Source organism: Idiotropiscis lumnitzeri, chromosome 5, assembly GCF_059441095.1.
Source record: "Idiotropiscis lumnitzeri isolate Australia: NSW breed Sydney's pygmy pipehorse chromosome 5, RoL_Ilum_1.0, whole genome shotgun sequence".
Lineage (NCBI taxonomy): Eukaryota > Metazoa > Chordata > Actinopteri > Syngnathiformes > Syngnathidae > Idiotropiscis > Idiotropiscis lumnitzeri.
Window position 1 is genome coordinate 25,274,566 of NC_142395.1, and position 23,578 is coordinate 25,298,143.

The following is a 23,578-nucleotide window of genomic DNA, read 5'->3' on the forward strand; positions in this document are numbered from 1 at the left end:
ACGTCGTTAAATGAAAATGTGAAATGTGAAAAAGGGATACTCCCTTTTCAGGAGAAAGTTGTCTTGTGATAAATGCATGATAAATGTCTTTCATCACCATTCAATTATTGGTATTTCCTGTGATGAAAATCTGCAGCTAAGATAAAGTAGACCGAATAGAAAATCCGTTTGTGCAGGCTTTCCCCACTCATTTTTAGCCCCTCTGTTTGCATCAAACCCATCAGTCTCTTCAGGCTCAGGTTAATCTTCACTGGGGAGCCGGCTGCCAGACACACAGTCACACAGGCTAATGCACTCGAAAGCTCTAATGAGTTGTTTAGATGCCTTAAACGTCGATGTGTGTGTTCTCTTATGCATCAGTGTGTAAACGTGAGTCATGTCTGCATTTGATCAAAAGGTCTGCCGCTATCAGACAAGCTCTGCAACAAAGCTTTAAAGCTATTTCAGTCTGTAATAAAAAAAAAAATCTTATGATTGAATGGTAACAGTAACTTTGTATCATGTTTATTTTTTTTTTAATCTTTTGCAGTGTAATAAAGTACAAAGCAAAATTTTTAGACCTTTATGAGCTTTGTTAGCTTTTTTTTTTTATGACATTGATTATGACATGTAAAGTAGGACAGATACATTCAGCACGTTAACACAAAAACAAAGCATTGTTTCGGGATGGCGCAAGAGGCAAAGAAGAAAATGTGCCGATCCAGATAAAGGATGCAAGGACACCTGAATTTATGTTTTCACCATTTGAGTCACAATGACATAAATGCAATTTGTTCACCCCTCTCCTATTTGTCTATAATCCTCCATAAACCAAGAAGATGACAAAATGAAGAAGGAAGATGACAAATTAAGGTATATTTTGACCAACAGACTTTAAAAAAATTTTTTTTTACTTTTACAAAAACTTTAAAATTTGGCTGCAGGTTGTGCCATTCTATTCATATAAAATAATTATGACATTCCTAAAACAAACCAAAAATGAACCAAGACTTTTGCACCCCACGTAACATAAATCACTCGTCTATTTTTCAGTTAAAGAAGACAACGTTGCATCACATCCAAACTTTCTCTTGAGACAAGACGCATGTGCAGTAGACAGCACCCGCTTATTTGTGACACCGTTGCCAGATGCATGTGGGCGTTCGGTGCACAGAAGACATCTGAAAGCATCAAAATCACATTTCCTGTGGTCTTTTATTTCCATGCAAAAACATCACCGTAACTCTTGCTCACCGACAGTGCACACAAGCTTTTTGAATTGTTCTTACAAAATACCCGGAGTTATTGATGCTTGAATTTGTACTTGTTGAAAGGCCGTCCATGTTCTAAATCTATAGTTGATTCGAACATCCCAAATCACATCGACAGTTACAGCATCATTCAGAACCAATGTTTGAATGTCCTTACAATTGTCCACGATTATTAACATGAATAATTTAAATCATCTAAGGAATGACCCAGGGAAATATTGAAAATTTGTTTTACTGTCATTAACATCGTTTGCGCAATTTCACAAATCTTTTTGTTGTTTTTGATTGACGACACACACACAAACTATGTTTTTGACAAATTGTATAGTTAACGTACCGTCAATCTACTGTATCATACTTTGTGGCAATCACCTTACAGGGCCTGAACTTTCTCCTCTGTGTACACACCCTAGTCACATTTCAATTATACCTGCACCTGTTATCTTCACAGATGACCTTTAAAGGGAGAAGATAACAAAGGCAATTTGTGTGGGAGGCTGTCAATGTGGTTTGTACTTCTAGAGAAAGTTAGACGAAAAACACAAGCGAGTGGCATCATTTCCCCATCTCAGACTATTTTTTGTGCACTTTTGAGGCGTCACTCTCTTTTCAAGGATTTGTGCACACACGCACACACACACGCCCACGCACACACGCACACACACACTGCAGAAAAGCAAACGTAAGCACCTACGCAACAGGTGTTTGCTAAATGTCAACAAATATCAAGTTACGTGCAGTCCTGTATTAGAATGTGGACAGATAAGGACTCACTGAGGCAATGAAGCACAAGGGAAAATGATTTATGGAAGATATCTAAGAGAGTACACATCAGGGTTTCCCCCCAATTTAGAAATGTGGGCCCTCACTGAACCAAAACACATTAAAATACGTCATGTATTACATAACTTTAACATAAAATGCACAACAAATAATGATAAACACAGTTGGCGGGAATTTGAGTAAACGTGAAACAACTCCACCCTGAAGGCCTCATTTGGGAAACCCCTCCTTGCATCCATCCATTTTCTAAATCGCATATTACAGCCAATCCCAGATGATTTTGGGTGAGAGGTGGGAGTCCACCCTGCCCTTGTCACCATCCACCCACAACTCACAGGTGACAGGGACCATACATACAAACAAACATTCACATACATACCTAAGCACAACTTTAGCGTAGTTAGTGAACCAAACAAGCATACTTTTGAAGCCAGAGCACTTGGGGAGAAAACATGGGGACGTTGGAGCCTGGATTTGAACTTCATACTTCAGAATTGAGCGGCCCATTTATACAAGATGCCACTTTTTGGGGAGTGTAAGTAAATGTATTGTGTCAAATGCTATGAAAACACCTTATGAGTTATTTGTTGAGGGAAAATTCTCATAAGGTAACTATTTCAATTCTGCTATCATATCATATCAGGTACTTACTCTTCAGTAAGTGCACGACTGAGTTGTTGGGTTGTGCTTCCCCTTAGTGGTCAATTTGTAAAACTGACGAGCATGTTGAAGCCCCAGGATGTGACTTAAAATAAAATGAATACAAATAAATGAAAAAAATAAAATAAAATTTAAGCAGATGTAGGGTGTATTTTCTGACGATTTTCCTTTTTGTCCAGATTCCAACAGCCACAGCATTAATTTGTGACACACTTGATTAAAGTGATAATCAATGACCTGGGCTGAGTTCATTCAGCACACCAGCTTGTGTACAATCAATTTTACAACAGCCAGAAGCACATAAATGTGATGACTGAAACATGTTGATGAACACATTCAGAAGCGTAACTCCCCTTTGGAGCCCCTTCTCTCGGTACAAAGAGGAGATTAGTGACCCGTTATTATTTTAAATGGCCAATGGCTCAGCAGCAACACGGGATTATCCCCCTAAGAATCCCAGCACAGGCACACAATAACTAACCGACCTTCAGGCTTTTAATTAGTCGTGAAAAAAATTAATAAAAGTCGACTTTAGAATGTTCTCATTACAATACTGCAGGATCAGTGCTTGCCTGACAGCAGTTTATTGAGGACTTTTAACATTACTGTACGGTTTACCAGTTGCGTTTTCACTTCATTATATATATAAAAAAAATAGAGTTAAAAAAAAGCACAAAAATCATTTTCTATAGTACCAGTCCTAATTATTAAGGGTTGCGAGTGAGGTGAAGCCTATCCCAGCTGTTCAACATCAATAGATTCACACACACATATATATATATATATATATATATATATATATATATATATATATATATATATATATATATATATATATATATATGTGTGTGTTTAATACCATCTAAATGTAGTAACTACATAATACTTTTTGATAATTACTTTTACATACAAAGCTATTTTGTCTTAAGGGTGCATACATCAAAACGTGCTTTTGCATACGTCAATATGAAAAGTTTTTTTTCCAACCAATGAGAAGCTACGTAATATCTGCGTCATCCATCCGCGTCCGCCCAATTTCGTCATCAACAATCACCAAGCTACGCATGTTGGTCTCGTTTAGGTTTTTATTGGCGTTTCGTAAGCGCATTATCTTTGCTTTTTTGGATTAATTTATGAAAACTCCCAAGTGAATTCATCGCCTTTTAATTAGGTAGCTTCATGTATTCGTCATACTTCTTCGTCGCTAACCTTTAGCCGCACGCAGTGTTATATTGTCGTTTACGGAATGTGGTCTCTGAAGGTCGGCCACTCGGCTCTGGCTTCTTCGAGAATTTGCCGAACTAAAATAAGCAAACTTTGGACCGATCATGTTTATTTTTCGGTCTGCTCGACCTCTCCGGAAGAGATCCCCGTCATTCGCGTCCCTCGCTCCTTGCAGAATCGCATTGAGACTGTGAAGCAAACCCGAGGTAGGAACATCAACATCAATAACAGTAAAGCTGGCAAGCTCCTCATCCAGAGCAAGAACGCCAGTTTGAACCAGTCTGCAGGATACACCCATGGAAAGTTTGACGAGTTTACACTTTGCTCCAAAGGATGGAAGCACAAGAAGTCATTCGGGGATTATTTCACAGTCAACAACATCAGATCTGTTGCGCCTTTTGTGTCTGGAAGCGGACCAGATGAGGATATTAAAAATACAGTGAAGACATTCCATCAACTCCACATCTCTAGTGAGCTGGTGGAAACGTTGGAAAGCTTAAATATCATTCACCCCACCACTGTGCAGCTGCAAACCATCCCCAAAGTGATGAGGGGTCACAACATCCTGTGTGCTGCCGAGACAGGAAGTGGGAAGACGCTGAGTTATATGCTGCCAATTCTGCACAAGTTGCATGTGGATGAGGAGAAGTATGAGGTGGGGTCTCCTAAAATCCACGCTGTAGTTTTGGTGCCCTCCAGGGAGCTGGCTGAACAGGTGGCATATGTGTCCAGGAGCCTGTGTGCTCCACTAGGCATGGTGACGAGGACGATAGGAGGCGGACGAGGTGTGGGGCGAATCAAGGGGGTTTTCAAGCAAGGGGTTCCTGACATTTTAGTAGCCACGCCGGGCGCTTTGGTCAAATCCCTGCGGAGACGCTGCTTGGACTTAAGCCTGCTAAGGTTCCTGGTAGTGGATGAAGCAGACACAATGTTCGACCCGAGCTTCGCAGACATGCTGGAGGACATTTTACGTCACACCGAAATCGCCAGCAACCGGAGTGAGACGCAAGGCCCCGCACGTAAGGCCCAGCTGCTTGTGGTGGGTGCCACATTCCCCAGTGGGGTCGGCGATGTCCTCAGCCGGGTGACAGATCTTGGCAGCATGGTGGTCATCAAGAGCAAGATGCTGCACTTCCTCATGCCGCACGTGAAGCAAACCTTCCTCAAGGTGAGAGGGCAGGATAAAGTCCTGGAGCTCAACCATTACCTGAAACGACTCCAGCAGGAACACAAAGGAGAAGAAGGGAATGCGGTCCTTGTGTTCTGCAACAAGGCCTCCACCGTCAACTGGCTGGGGTATGTCATGGAAAATATGATCTGTTGGAGTGTGACTTACTTTTGTGTTCTTTAACCTTCAATAATAAACCGTGGGAAAGCTGCAAATGGGTGAATTAGAATTGCAATTACTATCCATTGAGCTGTTGCACTTTTGTGTGCCATTAAAGATTGGGTGTGCTGTGGACAATCAAGTTAAATTTATTTGATCAGAAAATTATTTGTCTACTGCAAAAAAATTACATGAAAATGGCTTTGGCTGGAGTACAGCGAAAAACGTGTTTTTTTTCCTAAAAATTAAGGCTGCTTTAAGTACATTGGTGAGTTAACAGACCTTTGAACATCATTGCATGTTCAACTTTCAATTTAAACAAAAGTCCTTTGCGCCATCTTGTGGCATCTGTAGGCAATTGCACTACGTTATAATTGTATAACAATTGTATATTTTTGGCGAGAGGGTGTCAGTTATTGTCAGATTTTTGATATTTGGGGGTTGGACATCTTTATCTTATCTTTATCTTTGTATACAGTAATTATTTGTTCGTGAAATCTTTTTGTTGGTGTACCATGAGACTTTTCCTATTCGTCTTGGCTTTATTAAAGTTGGGAAACACAGAGTTAAATTCTAGGGATCCGACTACCAGATGTATGATTTGAACTGGATTGCTCTTTGTAAAGTGGAAAAAATTATTTTCTCTTTGAAAATTAATTTCAGGTATTCTTGTCTTGCTCTCAGAATGAGTTTTATTTTTTTTCGAAAACAGGTACTCCCTGGAAGAGATGGGAGTGCAACACACTCGCCTACAAGGGGAGATGCCGGCTGTGCTCCGTGCAGGCATCTTCCACCGGTTCCAAAAAGGCTCAGATGACGTTCTCCTGTGCACTGACGTCGCCTCACGAGGTCTGGACACATCCCGGGTGCGCCTGGTGGTCAACTACGACTTTCCGGAGTCGCACACAGACTACATCCACAGGGCCGGCCGGGTGGGGAGAGCCGGGGGGTGCGAAGGCGGCGAGGTGCTCAGTTTTGTCACGCATCCATGGGAGGTGGAGCTTGTGCAGAAGATAGAGATGGCGGCACGGAGGAGGACAAGTTTGCCTGGTATGGAGTCTGACATACGGGAACCAAAACCTGTAATGGCGGAGACTAAAGAGTTGCTATGATGGACATTTACTCATGGACAAACTAAGCCATACTCAATTAGAAATGTAATAAACGTCCTAATCCAACTGTTTTCTATAGTGCTTATTAATTTATCATTATAAAAAATATTTCGTTACCATGACCTGGCTGCACCGTGTGTGATTTACCACTAGGTGGTAGCATTTGTCTGATTTCAAAATGCTCAGTGGAAAAAAAAAAATAAACACCCTTGTGTTTTTGCTTTTGTGAAAGGGTTGAGATGAGATGACAGGGTCACTAATTCTTATTATTAGTGTGTTTTGTGCATTCTGGTGGCTTACATGCTTGTGCTGCAGAATCACTCCATACTGCTCTAATTATACACTTCTCCAATTTCAATGAGCACAGGCCCAAACCTGACACCTTGACTTCACGTGGTGCATATGCATGGCGCTTGAATCCTTACCTTGAAGGGATTCCTTCCCACTTGTCTTTTTTTTTTTTGCTTCCGGTAACTTGTTGAAAGCAAAGTGTCAGCCTCCAAGAGAAACTTTTTCTGCCTTCCTGATAATACGTGTAATGTTGACATGCAGATTGTGGATTACGGGCACTTGTTGGGAATCAATCCAAATATAAATCTCTTCCCGGAGATGTCTCACTCCCACAGTTGAAATTTTGGAGTGGGGGTGGGGTGCTGCTGGGGAGGAAATGTGGAGATTATGGTAGTAGACAGATGTGTCAACATGGTGCTCCCATCAGAATGTTTGGAATTTTGCTGGGATTCTCAGACAACTGTTCCATCGTGCTATCCATTAATAGCAGGAGTCGGGGGGATTCTCTGCTACTTTATTTTTTAACTGACCCAAATGAAGTACTATATATAAATATTTCCATCAAGAACTGTCCCACTGGCTAATCAATTAAACTTAATTTATATAGCAGTTTTTATACCCAAAAAATGCCACTGAAAGTGCTTTGCATGACTTAGAATATTTTTAATTAAAAATATCAACTAATGGAAATCAATTGGTTTAAATTAAAATGTTACTTTTTCAATAATTGTAAATGTCATTTAGAAACAATTATTGCAAGTTGTCATCTATTACAAAGAATATTTCAAAGTCACTTTAGCTACACCTAATTTTTTCAAATACTTTTTTTGGGCAATTATTGTAGACTGGTAAGATTTAGAAATTGTCACTGGAGTTACAAAGCTATTGAAATTATTATTATTTTGCTTTTTTGTTAATTGATCTATGATATATAAACTTGTATTTCAATGCATATAACTTGCATTTTATTGTTAATAAAATCATACGAGCGACTCGCTGTGGCGACCACTGAATAGCCGAAAGCCATTTGGTTTATTAAATTTTTTTCTTTTTTTTTTTAAATCATTGACACGTAAATACGTTTCGAATAAAAAAAACTTGAAAGTTATCAATAATTAAAAAAATAAAATTTTAAAAGTAACTTGAGCAACAAATCTATTACGGATGTATCTTTCAATGAAAAAAACGTATCGAATAAAATAATAAATATTTAAATATCTTTCAGTCATTTGATTTATATTTGAACACTTATTAAATTATTTTAATGACTTAAAATTCACCTCAGATTGTTTTATTCAAATATATTGTAAGTAATCACGTCATTTGGTGTAATTCATAGCGAAGAGTGGGTAATTAAAAAAAAAAGTGATTGGATAATTTTCTCACGAACTAACATGTTGGTGGTTCTACTTTCCCCTGTTGACAGTGTGTGGGAGTGGCCGAACGAACTACAAAGCGTGGTCCATTTAAAGTGACGTATTTCCTTTTGTGCCCCCACTGGAGGATCTGCTCCCCCTCCCCTTTTACGCGCATTACACACTCAGTCGCCACTGTCCCTACACCATCCCGGCCACTTGGAAATTTCCCGTCTCACCGCGCAGGATATTATTTTGCCGCTAAATCAGCGGAAGTATCCGCCACCGTATACCCTGCGATGCGCCAGTGGAGCATCTGACGGTAGGCTGCTATTTTTTTTTTGTTTTTTTGTTGCAACATTGTAATCCGATTACCGCGGCGCGCATCTCTCCTGCGGCACACGCCGAAAAGCCGCCTGACCTTCTCGAGCTATCATGTCTTATTAAATCGAGAAGAAACCAGCGCCGCGTGTGCGTGGCTGCTGCTATGCTGCTGTGTCGCGTGCGTGTGCGTTGACCGGTGAAGTTGCGTGCTCTCACCACGCTGAGATGCTTCGTTGAATCGACGCACAACTTGTGGAGTCTCGATGCATACGAGCCGGTTCCTTCCGCGGCTTCACCGGCTGCAGCACGCCGCCCAGGAGACGTCTTTGGCGGCTTTTGTTTGGAGAGTTGCCCGGAGGAGGGGTGGGGTGGCAAATTCAAAATGCACGGCTCCCCGCCATGTTAATGTACGGTGTCAAGCATGACTGAATGGATTGTTTGCAACTTAGTTTTATGACCCCACCCCTGGGTTATGCATTCACCAGCCCAAATGTAGAGATAATGAAAAATGATGCAGCCTCCCTCAAGTCATTGTATTGCTTCCTACTATCCCTGAAAGAGGTTGTTTCGTGATATGAGTGTCCTGTGGGGGTGAGTGGCTTTCATGCATGGAATCGACCTGCAGCCTCTCCATGGACGTTTGATTCCACGGCTCCATTGCCACACCCCTTCAAGTCGAGCTGCAGCCTTCTTGTACGACACCATGCTTTTTGTAGTGGTGTGTAGTATAGTCAGCTCAATATAGATGATACACTTTTTAGGAGACAGGTTTGTGCAGAACGATGCGCAGGCGCCTTTCGTCATGTAAGGTGAGCTGAGAAACGAGGCAGGTCAATGGAATCGTCTTGCACACCGGCTTGTTCTAATATTAGCTCACCTGTGAGCTTCATTTAATTTTATATTGTTGCTGTTATTTTAATGTCACACTCGCGTTGGTGTAAAATTTTAAACGACAATATTTGCATACTGTCGACCCTCGACGAATTACAGTTCACACTTTTTAAAATCTAATTTTGTTTTGCTCATTTTTTGCTATATTGCGGAATTTAGCCGTGTTAATTTTTCCACGTCACAGATGCTACAGTGTAAAATGTGAGGATGACGACCCCAAGAGGACATAAATATTACGTGCACCGAATATAAATAATAAAAGCCTGGTCGCCACCTTTGCCTTCTTCGGATCTTTAATCTGGAAGATAAGCCCCCTGCGATAAACGAGGGACTACTAAAATTCAGATGCCAATATTGTAGCGCATGACCAAACCTTGGTGGAGACAATTGAGCGTGTGCAACCACCGTGCGAAGATGATTTACTTCCACCTAATTTGAGCAAATTTGTTATTGCAGAAGCATGCATCAAACTGGTAGGCCTTCTTATAAATCAGTTCCCAAGAAGGAGCGCTCCCCTTTAAAAAGGTCAATGACCCCTCATCTGATGTCTTTATGCTCCAGAAACTCACCGTTCGATTACAAAGGGTAATAGCGAGAGGGATATCGTGTGTGACCGGCAGAGCTGTTGCTAAATCCAAAATAACACACAAAAAAAAGACATAAATTGCTGCTTAAAACTGTAATTAAAAAACAATTGTGGTTCTGAATGTGGACCTGAAAAGATGTCAAGAGGAATATGATTCCTCTTTGTTGTTAAATGTTGGCTGTTTTAGCATGCAGCTCCTCCTCCATTAACTTCAAGTGGCCAAACTGTGTTGGACGTCCTTGTCGGCCAGGAGCAAATGAAGAGCCTTTTTTATTACCTTACCACTGATCCACGGTGGCTTTAGTGGTTGTGAGCAGTAATGTTATTTGCCACTTAAATTTAATGTTCTCAAAGCGGCATGCTGGAACAAGCTCCGGTCTGCCGCCGCCGCGTAACTGTTCGCATGTTTAGTGCTGAAATCCCGAGGTAGACGTGAGCGTCATCGGATTGAAAGACGATTGAGTTGATTGTTTATTGGCAATCCTTGGGTGAGTGGCTAACCTCTGGTGAGCATGTGCCAAGGGGTGTGGCCTGGAACTCCTCATTAGCCATGCATGGCTTGTTTATTGATTTTTTTTATTTTTTTTTGGCCCTGCATAAAAACAGGCCTGAGGAGAAGCAAGTGAATGCATCGCATTTATCACATAATGCAAATGACTGCGAGTGTCGAAAGTGCTATGATCATGATCATTATGTTTCATAATGAACGTCCAGTATCTCCGTATTTTCAGAGAGCCATCTCCATTCTAAACTCTCACACACACACACACACACGACCACCCTTACCTTGCAGAACAGCAACGTGATGTGTTTTTATATATCCTATTCAGTATTATTTTCCATATTCTCTTATTTATCGAATTTCTATATTTATCTGAATTATTGTTGTATTGCACTGGAGAGGGGAGCTCTCTAATCTCGTTGCACACTTGAGTACAATGACAATAAAGGGATTTCTGATTCTGATTCTGATTATACTCCACACAATTCAGGGTGAGCAGTAAAATGACCCTTGAATTATCGCAATGCAGCAAATTTACATTCTAGTTAATTAATTATGTCATCTGGATCTGACATGATGTGACTGTGGCCACCCGAAGTTTACTGATGCTGGCTCGAGTAGAAATTTCATAGATAAACTTCACCAAGTTGTAATATTTTGAGTTTTATCCTCTTCGCTTGTTTTCTCCCATTGTGCACATTTGATTGCGATTTTCGCCAGTGAGTCAGAGGTACACCTACATCCATCCATTATTTGAACCGCTTCTCCTCAAAGAGGGTCGCGGGGGTGCTGGAGCAAATCCCCAATCGTCTTCAGGCAGTAGGCGGGGGGACATCATGAGCTGGTTGCCTGCCGGGGGTTGTTGGCCATTTAATTTGGCAAAAATGATTTGAGTAGGTTTTTGAGTTACAAGCATGGTCACAGAAGAAGTCGTGGATAATTGTCGCATGGAACTATTGTCCAATTTATTTTATGAAATTTGTCAAAGCCAAAATGCTCATACTTGAAATCTGTGAAGAAAAATGGCAGTTTTAATAATCAGCCATTGTTCCATGAAAAAAGTGGGAAAAGTAAAAACATTTTGTAAGAAATTAATGAGGAAGCAATGCTATTCATCCGCATGCCATTTTCGAGTGGGAGCCTGTGTTTCCCCTTCTCATTTTCTTTTTTTTTTTTTTTTTAAAGATGGTCACATTTTTTTTTTTTCAACAATGTTGCTACTGAAAAATTTGTGACCTGGTTCAAGTCGATAAGGCAGAATTTCACACTTTGTTGCGACCGAGCCGCTGCATGTGTAACCTTAACATTGCGAGTCAAATTCGCCACATTCCAGTCAGGGCCCTCTCTTCCAGAAAAAGCGCCACTGCATCCTACAGCCGCTGTGTGACGACCTCACTTATTTGACATATTTTTATTTTCCCTCCAAGCCACCACCATCACATAGAAGAAAGCATCTCAGCACACACGACAACAGAGAACAACTTCATTACGTAATATACTCGTCGAGGAACAGTGCAGTTTTTTGTGCCGCATTCTAGGCGTGCTAAAATATTTTAACATCCGTAGCGGTTGTCTTGGTGATAGGAAGCTGCCTGGCAACACACGATGATGTAACACCAAATTTCGACTTGAAGGCAGTGTGAATTAGTGCTTCAATCTAGACCACATATTTCATAAACTTACATAAAATACTTGTAAAGAAGAAAGGAAGAAGCACTTGTTTCAGTTTGTAAAAAAAAAAAAATGTAAAAAAATGATATTTGATATAAGTAAGGCAAGTAGTCCCACTGGTGAACTACTGGCATGATCATATGAATGACAGCTATATTTTGCTGTCTTTATGAGCTTTCCAGAACTATTTGTCACATGATCTCTTCCAGCTGCATTTACATATATAAATATATGCACACCCAAAAAAAGAATTCTCCTTACTTGCCTCCTAATTGAATTTTTAAAGCCTTTTCGTCCCATTATGCATTTGTTGAAGCTGGACATGGACTGTGTGACCTACAAAAAATGAAAATAATCAAATATGGAGTTGTTCATCCACAAAGAAGTGGATGATGTTGGACCATAGTCGCAATCCCTGACCGGGTCTTCGTCCACACTAAATAGAAAATTGCGAGTACGAAACATTTGCTCAGTGAAGCTTGTGTCTCCAAATGTGACTTTCTTAAATATTTGATCAGAAATTTGGGTCGGAAATGTGGAGATCCATCCAATTTGATGGACGGTAAAATTAATCAAGCACACGTATTATGTAATTTTTCACACTTTAGAAGAGTCTTGGACATTCTTTGGTCAAAATTCACAAAGAATGAAGCTTTTTTTGTTTCCATGTCAGTCCAGGGCAGAGCTAGAGCAGGCGGCAACGCAAGCCTACTCAAAGTGGACTTTTCCGACCCCTCAAGCCCTTATTGGAGAATTCTGCAGATTCTGAGGAGATCAGAGAGCGGGAGATATTCAAAAACAAAAACGATCTATAAGCCGCACCAGACCACGGTTTTCTATGTTGAAAGAAACAACTTTGCTAATTAAAACAGAACAGATGCAAGAGGAAAAAAAAATCGAGATATATTTAGTGTATTTTCTGAGCTATAGAGCGCCCCTAGTGGTGAAAGAAAAATCCACAGAAAAGCCTCACCGCTGTATTAGCCAAATGCTTCAAAATCGAAGAAAAAAGTAGCGGCTTATTGTCCGGAAAATACGGAATTTGTGATTCTAACCTGATTATCAATCTTTTGCCATTTTGTTTATCTTCGTTACATTGACATTTTACTTTGATTGGCATCTTTTAATGTAATTTTGTTTTTAGTCATTATTTCCTGTGGCTTTGCTGCATATGTCTGAATGGTGCCATACAAATGAACTTGTCTCGCCTTACCTTGCCTTACCACAAGCTTTCAGTAAAGAAACTAACATTCAAGTAATTGTGTTCCTGAGGGAACGCTCGATGTCTAACTGTATAAATGAACGCTTCGATTTGTCGATTTGCAGAATGGTTTCGTGTGCCAGCATTGATTTTACTGATGCTGTCAAATCATGCATCAGGTGTGCACGTAGAACGCACATCAAGACCAAACGTGTCCTCTATCATATGACAGGCGCAAAATAACCCAAAGTGCCCATTGAGACCATCACCCAAAAAGATTTATGACCTGCCCCGTTTTTATTTTAGCGATGAGCACGGCCGCGTCTGCTGCTTCGACAGCTGTTGCCTTGTAACTCCCAAAGTCGTGAACAAATGCTCTTCTCATTATTCAACACGTTTGTTGACAAATTTCCACATTTCTATCAGTCATCGGAGTATTTTAGTGGCCATGACACCACGGTGTGTGAAACTAATCCGCCGGTGGAATTCCCCTGCCGAGTCGTTCGCAGCTTTCTTGAGGAACATTGTTGGGAATGCTGGAAATGCATCCCACCCCCTTTTCGCCGCACCCCCCCCCTCGCAACCTCTTGAGCGGCTATTCTTGGTTTTCCCCAGCAGGGTTAGATTCTTGGTGCAAATGTTTGGCGGCAAACGGTGTCTGAGGGAGTCACCACTCAGAATAAGGCCACCCTTCTGGAGGACGTGCCCAAATGTTCGTAGTGTTGCTGAGTGAAATCTATGTTTTATATCAGGGGTGGGCAAACTTTTTGATTGGCGGGCCACAATGGATTCTAAAATTTGACAGAGGGGCCGGACCAGGAGCAAATGGATGGAGTGTTTTGGTAACCTCACCTCATCGGAGAAAAAAAACAAAAAAATCCCTATTACTTGCGTGTGTGCGTTCGCCCATCCAGACTTCTGACGCACTCAGCGGGTGTAACCTGGAAATTTGTGCGTAACCACCAACGAGGTGTGACACATTGAAGTCTGAGTCTGCCAGAGTTTAAATCAGCGCATGGAGTTTTCCTGAGAATTGTGAATGTGTTAGAAATCCATTTGGCAACATATAGTCCACTAGTGGATGTGTTGTTGCCAGTGACACATAAATATTATTTATTTTTTTATTATGTAGGAAATAAATCATATCTGGGCTAGGTGTGTCCTGCACCATCATCACAAGTCAGCTGTCAGCCGGCATTTATCTCAATCAAAACAAGCGCTTTTCCTTTGCACTCCAAACATTGTAGGAGGCTGTAAATCTCGTGAAGTTGAAACATAACGCACACGTCCAAGGCAGAATAGCCGTAATGTGCATAGGTTCAGATTAGACATTTTTCACATTTTAGAGTTGTTCCACTCCGTGTGTGTAACTGGCAGATTTGAGTTGACGGGAGAATGTTTGCAACCGCAGCTGTTCCCCGATTCTTACAAACACGAGAGAATATGGCCATGTATGAATAACCAAGTGAAAAGGACACGCAATGAAAAATCGGCGGGTCCAAACAAACGTGCATCCTCTCTTAGGATTTGACGATCTGGTCTCGATGGAAAGCAAAAGCTGAAATGTTGATCTATTCCAAACCCAATAAATAATAAATATGTGACCATCCCCTCCGTTGGAGATGTGTGTGAATCACAAAGCCATCTTGTGCTAAGGTAAAGAAACGTCTAGCCAGTCAGGTAAAATGAAAAGATGAGTTTCCACCGACACTTTGGTTCAGTTCTCTCTCTCTCTCTCTCTCTCACTCTCTCTCTCTCTGTCACTCTCTGTCACTCTCTCTGTCTCTCTCTCTCTCACTCTCTCTGTCTCTCTCTCTCTCTCTGTCTCTCTCTCTCTCTCTCTCTCTCTCTGTGTCTGTCTGTCTGTCTCATATATTCATTGTCTTTTGCTGAATTTGTACTGTTCATTCCGTGTACATTGGCAACTCTGGCTCTTTTTTTTCACTCTTGTTTTCACTTTGAAACTCATATTGGAAAAACTTGAAAATTAGGGGACTCCTAATCCAAGTCGCCACTGTGTAGGATTCACTTTGACTTCCTTACCACGCTGTGATTATTTTGCGCGAAAATGCATGTCCAAGAAACCATTGGTCAGACGATTTTACATTAAAACAAGATTCAATTTGCTTTGCCGCTTTCCCAATTTGACATATCTAAACATCTGCTGACGACTGGCACCAGAAATAGCGCTTTAAATGGCCATTAATGAACGACTGCTACACAGTCATCCTGTCAGCCTCCCCCCCCCTCTGCTCCAACTTGGTGCTCGGCCAGAACCATTCTGTCTTAAATGGGCTCTCCAAGACCAGTGATGCTGTCTCTTGAACCGAGCTATATAAGGGAAACAATCCTGTGTTTTATTAGTTTAGGGCAAGTTCATGGGAGCGCTGCCAAGCCTGGGAGTAGAACGTGATGTCAGACGAAGAAGAAGAAGCGGTCTTCAGAGTGTTGCGCTGTAAACATTCCTTTCCTGGCATTTTGTAGAGCTTCTGAGAAAGCTTTGTTGCTTGTCCAAAGGGCTGGAGATGGCTTTTTTTTTGTGTCTAGCACGCTATAGTGGCCATGTTAGCTAACGTAGCTTGTGGCTATAGCCGCGTTCGCCTAATGGCTTCAATTTGGGTGGTCCTTGTCCGCTGATTTCAGCGAGGCAGTTGGAAGGAGGCCATCCACCTGCTGCATCCTGACAGTTGTCGTGATGTATGAATATTAGCATGTGTTCAGACTTAGCGTATTTGGTTATCAGGTTCAGTAGAAAGAAGTAAACAATACAGGCCTCGCTTTGGTGAATGAATTACGGGATTAAAGTCATTTACCGTAATTTTCCGGGCTATGAGCCGCTACTTTTTTTCTAGATTTTGAACTATGCGGCGAATACAACGGTGCGGCTTTTCTGTGGATTTTTCTTTCACCAGTAGGGGCGCTCTATAGTTCAGAAAATATGCAAAATAAATCTCAAATTTTTTTTTTCTTTTTTTTTTTCCCCTCTTGGGTCTGTTCTGTTTTAATAAGCAAATTTGTTGCTGTGTTAAAAGGCACTATTTAAAAATCTGTTTATGTTCCTTTATGTGCATTCACAGTACAAAATCGTTATGTAAATGCTGTGAACAACTCATTTTTTTTCAACATAGAACACTGCGGTTTATAGCCTGGTGCAGCTTGTATATCGTTATTTTTTTATTCCCAAAAGTGCTGCTGCTTATATACATGTGCGCCTTATAGTCCGTAAAATATTGTACTTTTTAATTGTGTTTTACAAAATGCAATCTGCCTTGCGATTTATTGTCTTACCCACCCCTATAAACAGGTGTGGCATAGTGATGGGAAAATGAAGCTTCAAATTTGCTTCATGAACCAGCTGTTGTATTTTTGAGTCCTCTGGATGGCACTGTTGGGTTTAAAAGGGTTTAAATAATGGCAATTTAGTGTGCTTTCAGCCCAATGTTGAACCGAGAGTGCCATCTACTGGAGGCCAAAAATATTACAACTGGTTCATGAAGCAGATTTGAAGCTTCATTTACCCATCACAAGTATGGCTGACTGACCCAGAGGTGTCTTCATCCCCTTCTGAAAACACAGACTCACCTGCGACAATTAAGGAGACATCACTCTTCTCTTCTCCATCCACGGCAAACTCCTTACCAGGATTTTGCTCACTCCTGCTCTGCCAGCTTCCAGATGCAGTCGCCGTTCCCAGCAGATCTGCTTCACGCTGCCGTTCGAAGACCTATGAATATCGTAAAGAACAGGAATCATATCATTCACAGCACACACGCATGTACTACCGGAATTCCGTGAACTTGTTGCACAGTGTCAAACTAAGGCAAAATGTGATTCGATCCCCCCCCCCCCGAGTGCTTGCTGTTTGTTTCCTGAAATTGAATTACGATAATCCAGCAGCAGTTGAAACACTGTATTAAAAAAAAAAAAAAAAATGGAACGTCGTCTCTTTGTGAACTCTTACGTTTGATAGGAACATGCCTGTGTGCAGCTCGTTCTCCAGCTGGCAGGGAGACAAATGCTGCATTGTCACATTCCGCTCTTCACATGGGCTCGGGGGGGTTAGAATGCTCGGCTTGTCCTCAGTTAGGTTACTTATCTCCCCAGTGCAGTGCATGTCCTCAGGGAAATTACTTGGAAAGAAGAGGAAAAGAGAGGGCGGGGAGGACCGTACTCACCCACCCACCCACGGTCAACACATGTCATGGAAGTCACAATTCCTGCATTTCAAATTAAGCATTTTTATTTATTATATTGTAGCTGCTTTATTAATTTGGCAAACTTTTTGATTGGTGGGCCATAATGGGTTCTGAAATTTGACAGAGGGGCCGGACCAGGAGCAGATGGATGGCGTGTTAATTTAAAAAAATAAAAATAAATAATTCATTTAATTTGAAATAAAAGTGAACAAAAGCATTACAATAATATATATGTCTTTGAAAAACACAGTATTTAGAAAATAAAACATTAACAAGGTTTATTCATTTAATTTTTTTCAAGTTCGCCGGGCCAGATTAAAACGTTTAAACGTCCCATCACTTTTAATGCCTGTAATGAGATGCAGTCAGTTGCCCTGGTGTACCTAATGAAGTGTCCAGAACAGTCCACTGTTGATTCTGACCTTTTCCTCTTCCAAACATTTTTAATATAAACTGCAGTATTTCCACCATTCTCCAGCATGCGTGTACTTCTGCTCTCCTCGTCCCTCGGGTGCTGCTTTTTCAATTTGCTGACCAGGCAGAAAAGCAATAGCAGCATGCACTCTCTGTCGCTTCCGCTCTTTCTTTCCTCTTTATCTCATCAGTCTTTCTTTTTCTGACATTCAAGTCTGCCCCCCCGCCCACTTCTCAGTTCTATCTCCATTCCACTGCGTGTCTCAAAAATGACTTTGAATATTAGCAAAAATTGGAAAATAAGGCTGAACAACCCAAAGAAGAGGTCAACATAAACCTATAATGACTACTTCAAACCAAACTTTCTTTATATTTTAGGCGTAGCATCCTGATACTTTTTTGTGGGTCTCATCGTGATAGACATGTTGACCAAATTTTGGGTTGCTAAGTGAGAATGGATATGGGGGCTGGATTTTTAAAGAATTTCAGGGAGACCTACCAAGTCAATATATATATATATATATATATATATATATATATATATATATATATTTTTTTTTTTTTTTTTTTTAATTAAAATTTTTTTTCAGCCGGTACTTTCTCTTTCTACTCTTTTGTAAAATTTGAACTTTACAGTTGTGTCATGTCTTCCCTCAAAGCACTTTGTCTTGCGTTAAAAGATTTCTTGCATATGTTGTCCATTTGCATTTATGCTTTCTAAATTGACGGCTTGGAGTCTCACCAATCAGACGCATGAAAAGGTTATTTTCAGAAAAGTAACAAGGAAAGTTCTTCTTTGATTTAATTTGATCATTTTTTAATTTATTTTTGTTGCACTTCAAATAAATTGCTCAAAGCACCCAAGTCGGTGTCTTTAGTTTACATCCAAGTTGTATTGCGCGGCAGCTGCTGCCACACCTAAAGAAGGTGATCTGCCTTTGGGGCACTGTCCTGACACCTTCTCTCTTGTGTTCTGCCTTGGCTCATATTCCATATTGTCCAACTTGTTTCTTTAAATGCAAACCTCACTCATTTGCTATTTAAATCCTCCGCAACTGATCTCCCAGCTCTTCGACTCACGCATCTATATTTTCTGTTCCTGGCCGTTGTAACAGGTGACGTGTCAAACAAAGCAGGGTGAGGCCAAGTGGGCGTGAGCCGACAAGGACTAGGCCAGCGTTTCATTTTTTTTGGAGGAACGCGGGCTTGGTCTGAGCTGGATTGTTCCGCCGCAATAGGCCTCAGCTTGGACACGTTTTATATTATTCATCATTATGTTGTATCGTCAGCATGTTTTCATCGGTGAAGAATGAGACCCCTTGTATCGTTTGCCCGCAGTGGACTAACTAAGCACTTGAGAGGTTCAGCCACTCAAGTTCTTTAGTTTGAAGTGGCCGCTGGAGTGGGACACTTCAGTTGGTAGCTGAAGGTGAGGAAAGTGGTCTTTGGTTCTCGTTCCTACAATATGGATTTTGGGATCCAGTACAAGTGGTATGAATTCAGCTGGTAGAGCTCAAAGTCCTGGTTGGGTTTTGGAGAAGGTTCTAAGGAGCCAGTCACAAGAAGGCGTCATGTCATGTATGATAAAACTCCTTTCGACTCTGTATTTCTTTCAGTCTTTGGGTCATCTGGCCTAACTTTTAAACGTAATGTAAAGCTGACTGGCCACATCATTTTTGGGGATGTTGAAACAAATCCAAGTCACCCAAAATTGTGGGATTTTAAGATTTTTTTTTTTTTTGTCCTTTTTTTTTTAACAAGCCAGAGAAGTTTTATAATCCTATAGTATTTGTTAGAAACTATTTTAGAGACACATACAGTGTCCGCCTTTTGCCTCAAAAGCTGTTTAATCCACTCGATCCTTGCCACCTATTTTCTCCGAGGGAGACCTGAACGGGCGTATGTGCAGTCATATGAAAAAGTGAGTGAGTAGTTGCGGAAAATTTCTATATTATTATAATTAAATATATAATATAATTAAAATGGTATCGATAAATTATTGATTCCCCCCACTCCAAAAAAATAACGGAGCAGATTCGACCTATCACGGCACAGCTCGTCACAAACTCCCTCCCATTTGGGAAATACAACCTGAGGCTTACGCATGCACCGCCGAGCTAGCGTGTCTCAAAACAAACCCCAAAAAATGTGGGGCCCTTTTCCCTTTTTTATTTTCTATAGTAAATTAAAAAAATAAAATAAAAATTCAATATTTATCGATATCGACCGATGTGACATACTTGCGTCACGATATAGTTTTCAGCCATATCACCCAGCCCGCCCATGGAGTTAATACTCGCTGCACACAATGGCCAATGAGAGCGCCACTGCCAACTAGTGGCGTGGATATGCAATTACACTTTATTGTCGTACAGCGGGGTCACACGCGACCCCCTCAGCAACTACAACAACTTACAACTACATTGAAACTTGCTCAGGAGGGGAATGATGCGATGGTGGCCTGAGTGTCTCAGAAGCGTAAATGCACTGCTGTTGCACGCGGCGCCCAGAAAGTTCTCTTCGGCAACGACTGCTAATGGAAAATGATAAGAGTGTTTATCCTAATTGAAATGTGTGCCAATGCATAACTGCTCACCAAATTGGAATTTTGTCGTGGCTGCTGGCCGACTGTCCGCTAACTCGCAGCTGTCTGGCGGATTAGAGGACTCGCGTTTCTCTACTGCCGAGATGCAAAAGAAGATTAGGTGGGCAGTTCACGAGGGAAGGTCTGGTCGGCTCTAATCTGCCGGGCCGGTCGAGTGAAACGATCCCTCTGTGAATGCCGCTTCGTTCATTTGGATGGATGGAGCTGTTGTGGAGTGTGCAGAAGTGAGCGTGTGCTGGAACCAGAACAAGGAAGGATCTGTGGTCCTCTTGTCTTCCAATCCTGAAGATGGACTTGATCCAGATTGTTCACTATTGAACCGTTGGTAAAACCCAATGGATTGGTTGTTAAAAAAAAAAAAGTCAATCAGTTGATAGGGTTGTTAGTATGCTGACGTAGTATTTGAGCATGTGTGCCTTTCATCTGAAAAGTGCTGAGTTGGAAATGTTTAATCTCTGCTCAGGCTGTGTGCTGGCATGTTCCTTTTGGGCTTGTGTGTGTTTTGGGTGGTTACTCTGGCTTCCTCTCACATTCTAAAACACATGTTAGGTTCATTATAGACTCAGAATTGTCCAAAGGTGTGAATATGATTGACAGTTGTTTGCCTGTACTGTGCGTGCTGTGTGATTGACGGGCGGCCATTCCTGGGGGTATGCCGCCTCTCGCTCAAAGTCATCTTAATAAGTTCTTTAGGTCCTAAAATTTGAATCCATAACAAAAAATGCTAATTGAATGTAAACTGCAGGCTCGGATCTATTAGTGGAGCCCAGAGCTCAAAGCAAACACCGTGCATCAGCATTCAGTTGTTATGCTGTGCACAAAATGGACGCTGTTAACAGAAGTGAAGCAAGCAACAAGTGTAAATTTGTTCAAACGCTGGTTAAAACTATTCTTTATCTTTTTCCCCATACTTATGATTAACATTTTTGAGAAAATTTGCAAAATATTTTTTTTTCCAAAAACGTTCTCTTTGTGATTTTCAGTAAACTAATTTTTTTTCTTTGCTTTTAAATCTTTTGAATTCTTTTGTTTGTAAATATTTTTAATTATGTTGTATTTCTTTAAATGCACTCCGAGTTACCTTGTGTATGAATCGTACTACATAAATAACGCGACCTTGCCTATCCTTGTTGTCATGCCTTAGCGCAGGATGTTGTGCTCCAAAGTCCACTTTGCTCTAGTGACCCGTTTTCTAGCTGACTAAAAATTGTCTTTTTACGGAGAAGCAAATACAGGAGTGCCCAATTTTTCTTCTACGTCGGTTTGTTTACACGTCTCGTTGAAAATGATGCATTCAGTGCGGCTTGGTTTTTGCACTTTCCTGTGCGACATCGTAGAAAACCCGTCATTATCTGGTCATGCCTACCATCTTTGGTCTTCTTTCTCCTTCCTGCTTAGCTTTTATATTTTTTGGAACATTTCACGGGCAAACATAGCAAAATGTCCTTATTTACACAGATGGGTGCTCTCTAAAAAGGGGAAAAAAAGCGATCGTGCTCGTTTAAAAGAGTTCTCTTGCAGCATGTGCAGTGAGTTGTGATTCGTCTTGCTGTTGGTCTTTGGAAGAAAAGATGTCTGCAGACTTAATCCATCCTTCTTTTTTTTTTATCCGTAAAACTCATTTGTTATGTTTCCCACGCAGCTTTTCTGGTATTATGATGTCTGTGATTCATCGTTTTATTTATTATTGCGACCCTGGAACATTGCCAATGTAATATACCCCTGCAGGATGAGTCATTTAAAAAGAAATCACTCTTCAATAGTAGTTCGGATTTGCTTTGAGGCTGGAAAGCGTCCCTTTAATTCTCCTTTTTGTATTGCGTTGTCTATTTATGTTGAGCTTTCGTGTTTTGAACAACAAAGTGCTGCTATGAGTGCGCACAGTTTTAATATCTGTCATTATAATTCCAACTGGGTACTTTTCCTCTCATGACAAACGTTTAGAACCACTTGTAGGTCTGTGGGAGTCATATGAAAGTGTAAAAGGAAACAAAATCAAACGTGGTTGCCAAGGGGATGACAAATTACCACTCGTTCATCCACACATTCATGTTTATGTTGGTTGCAAGGGAGATTTTAGATTTTTGTTGAATGATTTTAGGAGTTTGACCCTCCCTTAAATCAGTGCTTCTCAATTATTTTCTGTCACGCCCCCCCCCCCCCCTAGCAAGAAGAAAACAATTCACACCCCCACCCCGCCACCCACTCTCCGCTGCAATTCTAAATAATAGCATTTTTTGTTCCAAAACAAACCTTCACTGTAGAGCAGGTGTGGCCAATCTACGGCCCGGGGGCCACATGTGGCCCATTAAACGTTTTAATCCGAAAAAAAAATAAATGAATAAACCTTGTTCATATTTTATTTTTTAAATACTGTGGTTTTTCAAAGACATATATATTGTTGTAATGCTTTTGTTCACTTTCATTTAAAATTAAATATATTTTTTTTTCTCTGATGAGGTGAGGTTACCAAAACATTCCGTCCATCTGGTCCTGGTCCGGCCCCTCTGTCAAATTTTTCATACATTTGATGCAAACAAATTCTCAATAGGTTTGCTGCAGGTGTTTGATTTCATTCATGGAATTGGCCTGAACAAGAATTGAGAGGCTGTAATTTAATTACGTAGTCAACACACACACACACACACACACACACACACACACCCACATGCAAGGGCAGCACTAATCAGTGAGAATCTCGACCGTCCCAAGAGAGTGTCGAATGTTTGCTTGCCTTGTATAGAAGAGACACGAGTGGAACTCCACGGTGTGTGTTGGCGTCTCGGGTTATTTTAGTGAAAGCATTCTGCTTGTGTTGGTGTTTGATTTCCACAGATTGTCTTTAGCTCCAGCAGATTAAATGGTGTGCCTGGACACAAGGCTCCTGACCCATTAACCTCTGTTGCTGAGGCTGTTATGTTGCAACTGTGTGTGTGCGTGCGTGTGTGTGTGTGTGTGTGTGTAACATTTGATGCATCGCAACAGCTGCACTCCAGATGTCCTCAACTCTCTGAAAAAAGGCAAAAACGCGACCTACCGAATGAGATTTGTGAAGATGATGAGGATATGAGGTCCAAATGAATAGAATCGGGTGATACTTGGAGGTGTAAGTGTTGAATATTGCCATGCAGCTTTATCAGAAATGTCCAAAACATTTCACTGGATCTTTACTCAGGAATTTTTGGA

General features: G+C 41.0%; 2 protein-coding genes across 3 annotated transcripts in view; both read left to right on the top strand.

The window, feature by feature from the left end:
* The first annotated feature begins 3,720 nt into the window (after positions 1–3,720).
* ddx28 (DEAD (Asp-Glu-Ala-Asp) box polypeptide 28) lies at positions 3,721–6,478 on the top strand. The gene is made up of 2 exons (XM_088295299.1): positions 3,721–5,213; positions 5,957–6,478. Exons 1-2 carry the CDS (start codon positions 3,940–3,942, stop codon positions 6,354–6,356), a joined length of 1,674 nt encoding a protein of 557 aa, XP_088151425.1. The 5' UTR covers positions 3,721–3,939; the 3' UTR covers positions 6,357–6,478.
* A 1,674-nt stretch (positions 6,479–8,152) lies between these two features.
* tln2a (talin 2a) overlaps positions 8,153–23,578 on the top strand; it is a 71,634-nt gene continuing 56,208 nt past the window's right edge. For both annotated transcript variants that reach the window (XM_088295877.1, XM_088295876.1), the window contains exon 1: positions 8,153–8,324. The gene's annotated coding sequence lies outside the window, so the exon portion shown is untranslated. The remainder of the gene's footprint in view (positions 8,325–23,578) is intronic.

Excerpts from the sequence above, each read along its gene's own strand:
- ddx28 (XM_088295299.1), top strand. The coding sequence starts at position 3,940 with ATGTGGTCTCTGAAGGTCGGCCACTCGGCTCTGGCTTCTTCGAGAATT. Across the intron at positions 5,214-5,956 it reads TCCACCGTCAACTGGCTGGG|GTACTCCCTGGAAGAGATGG; the intron begins GTATGTCATGGA and ends TTTCGAAAACAG.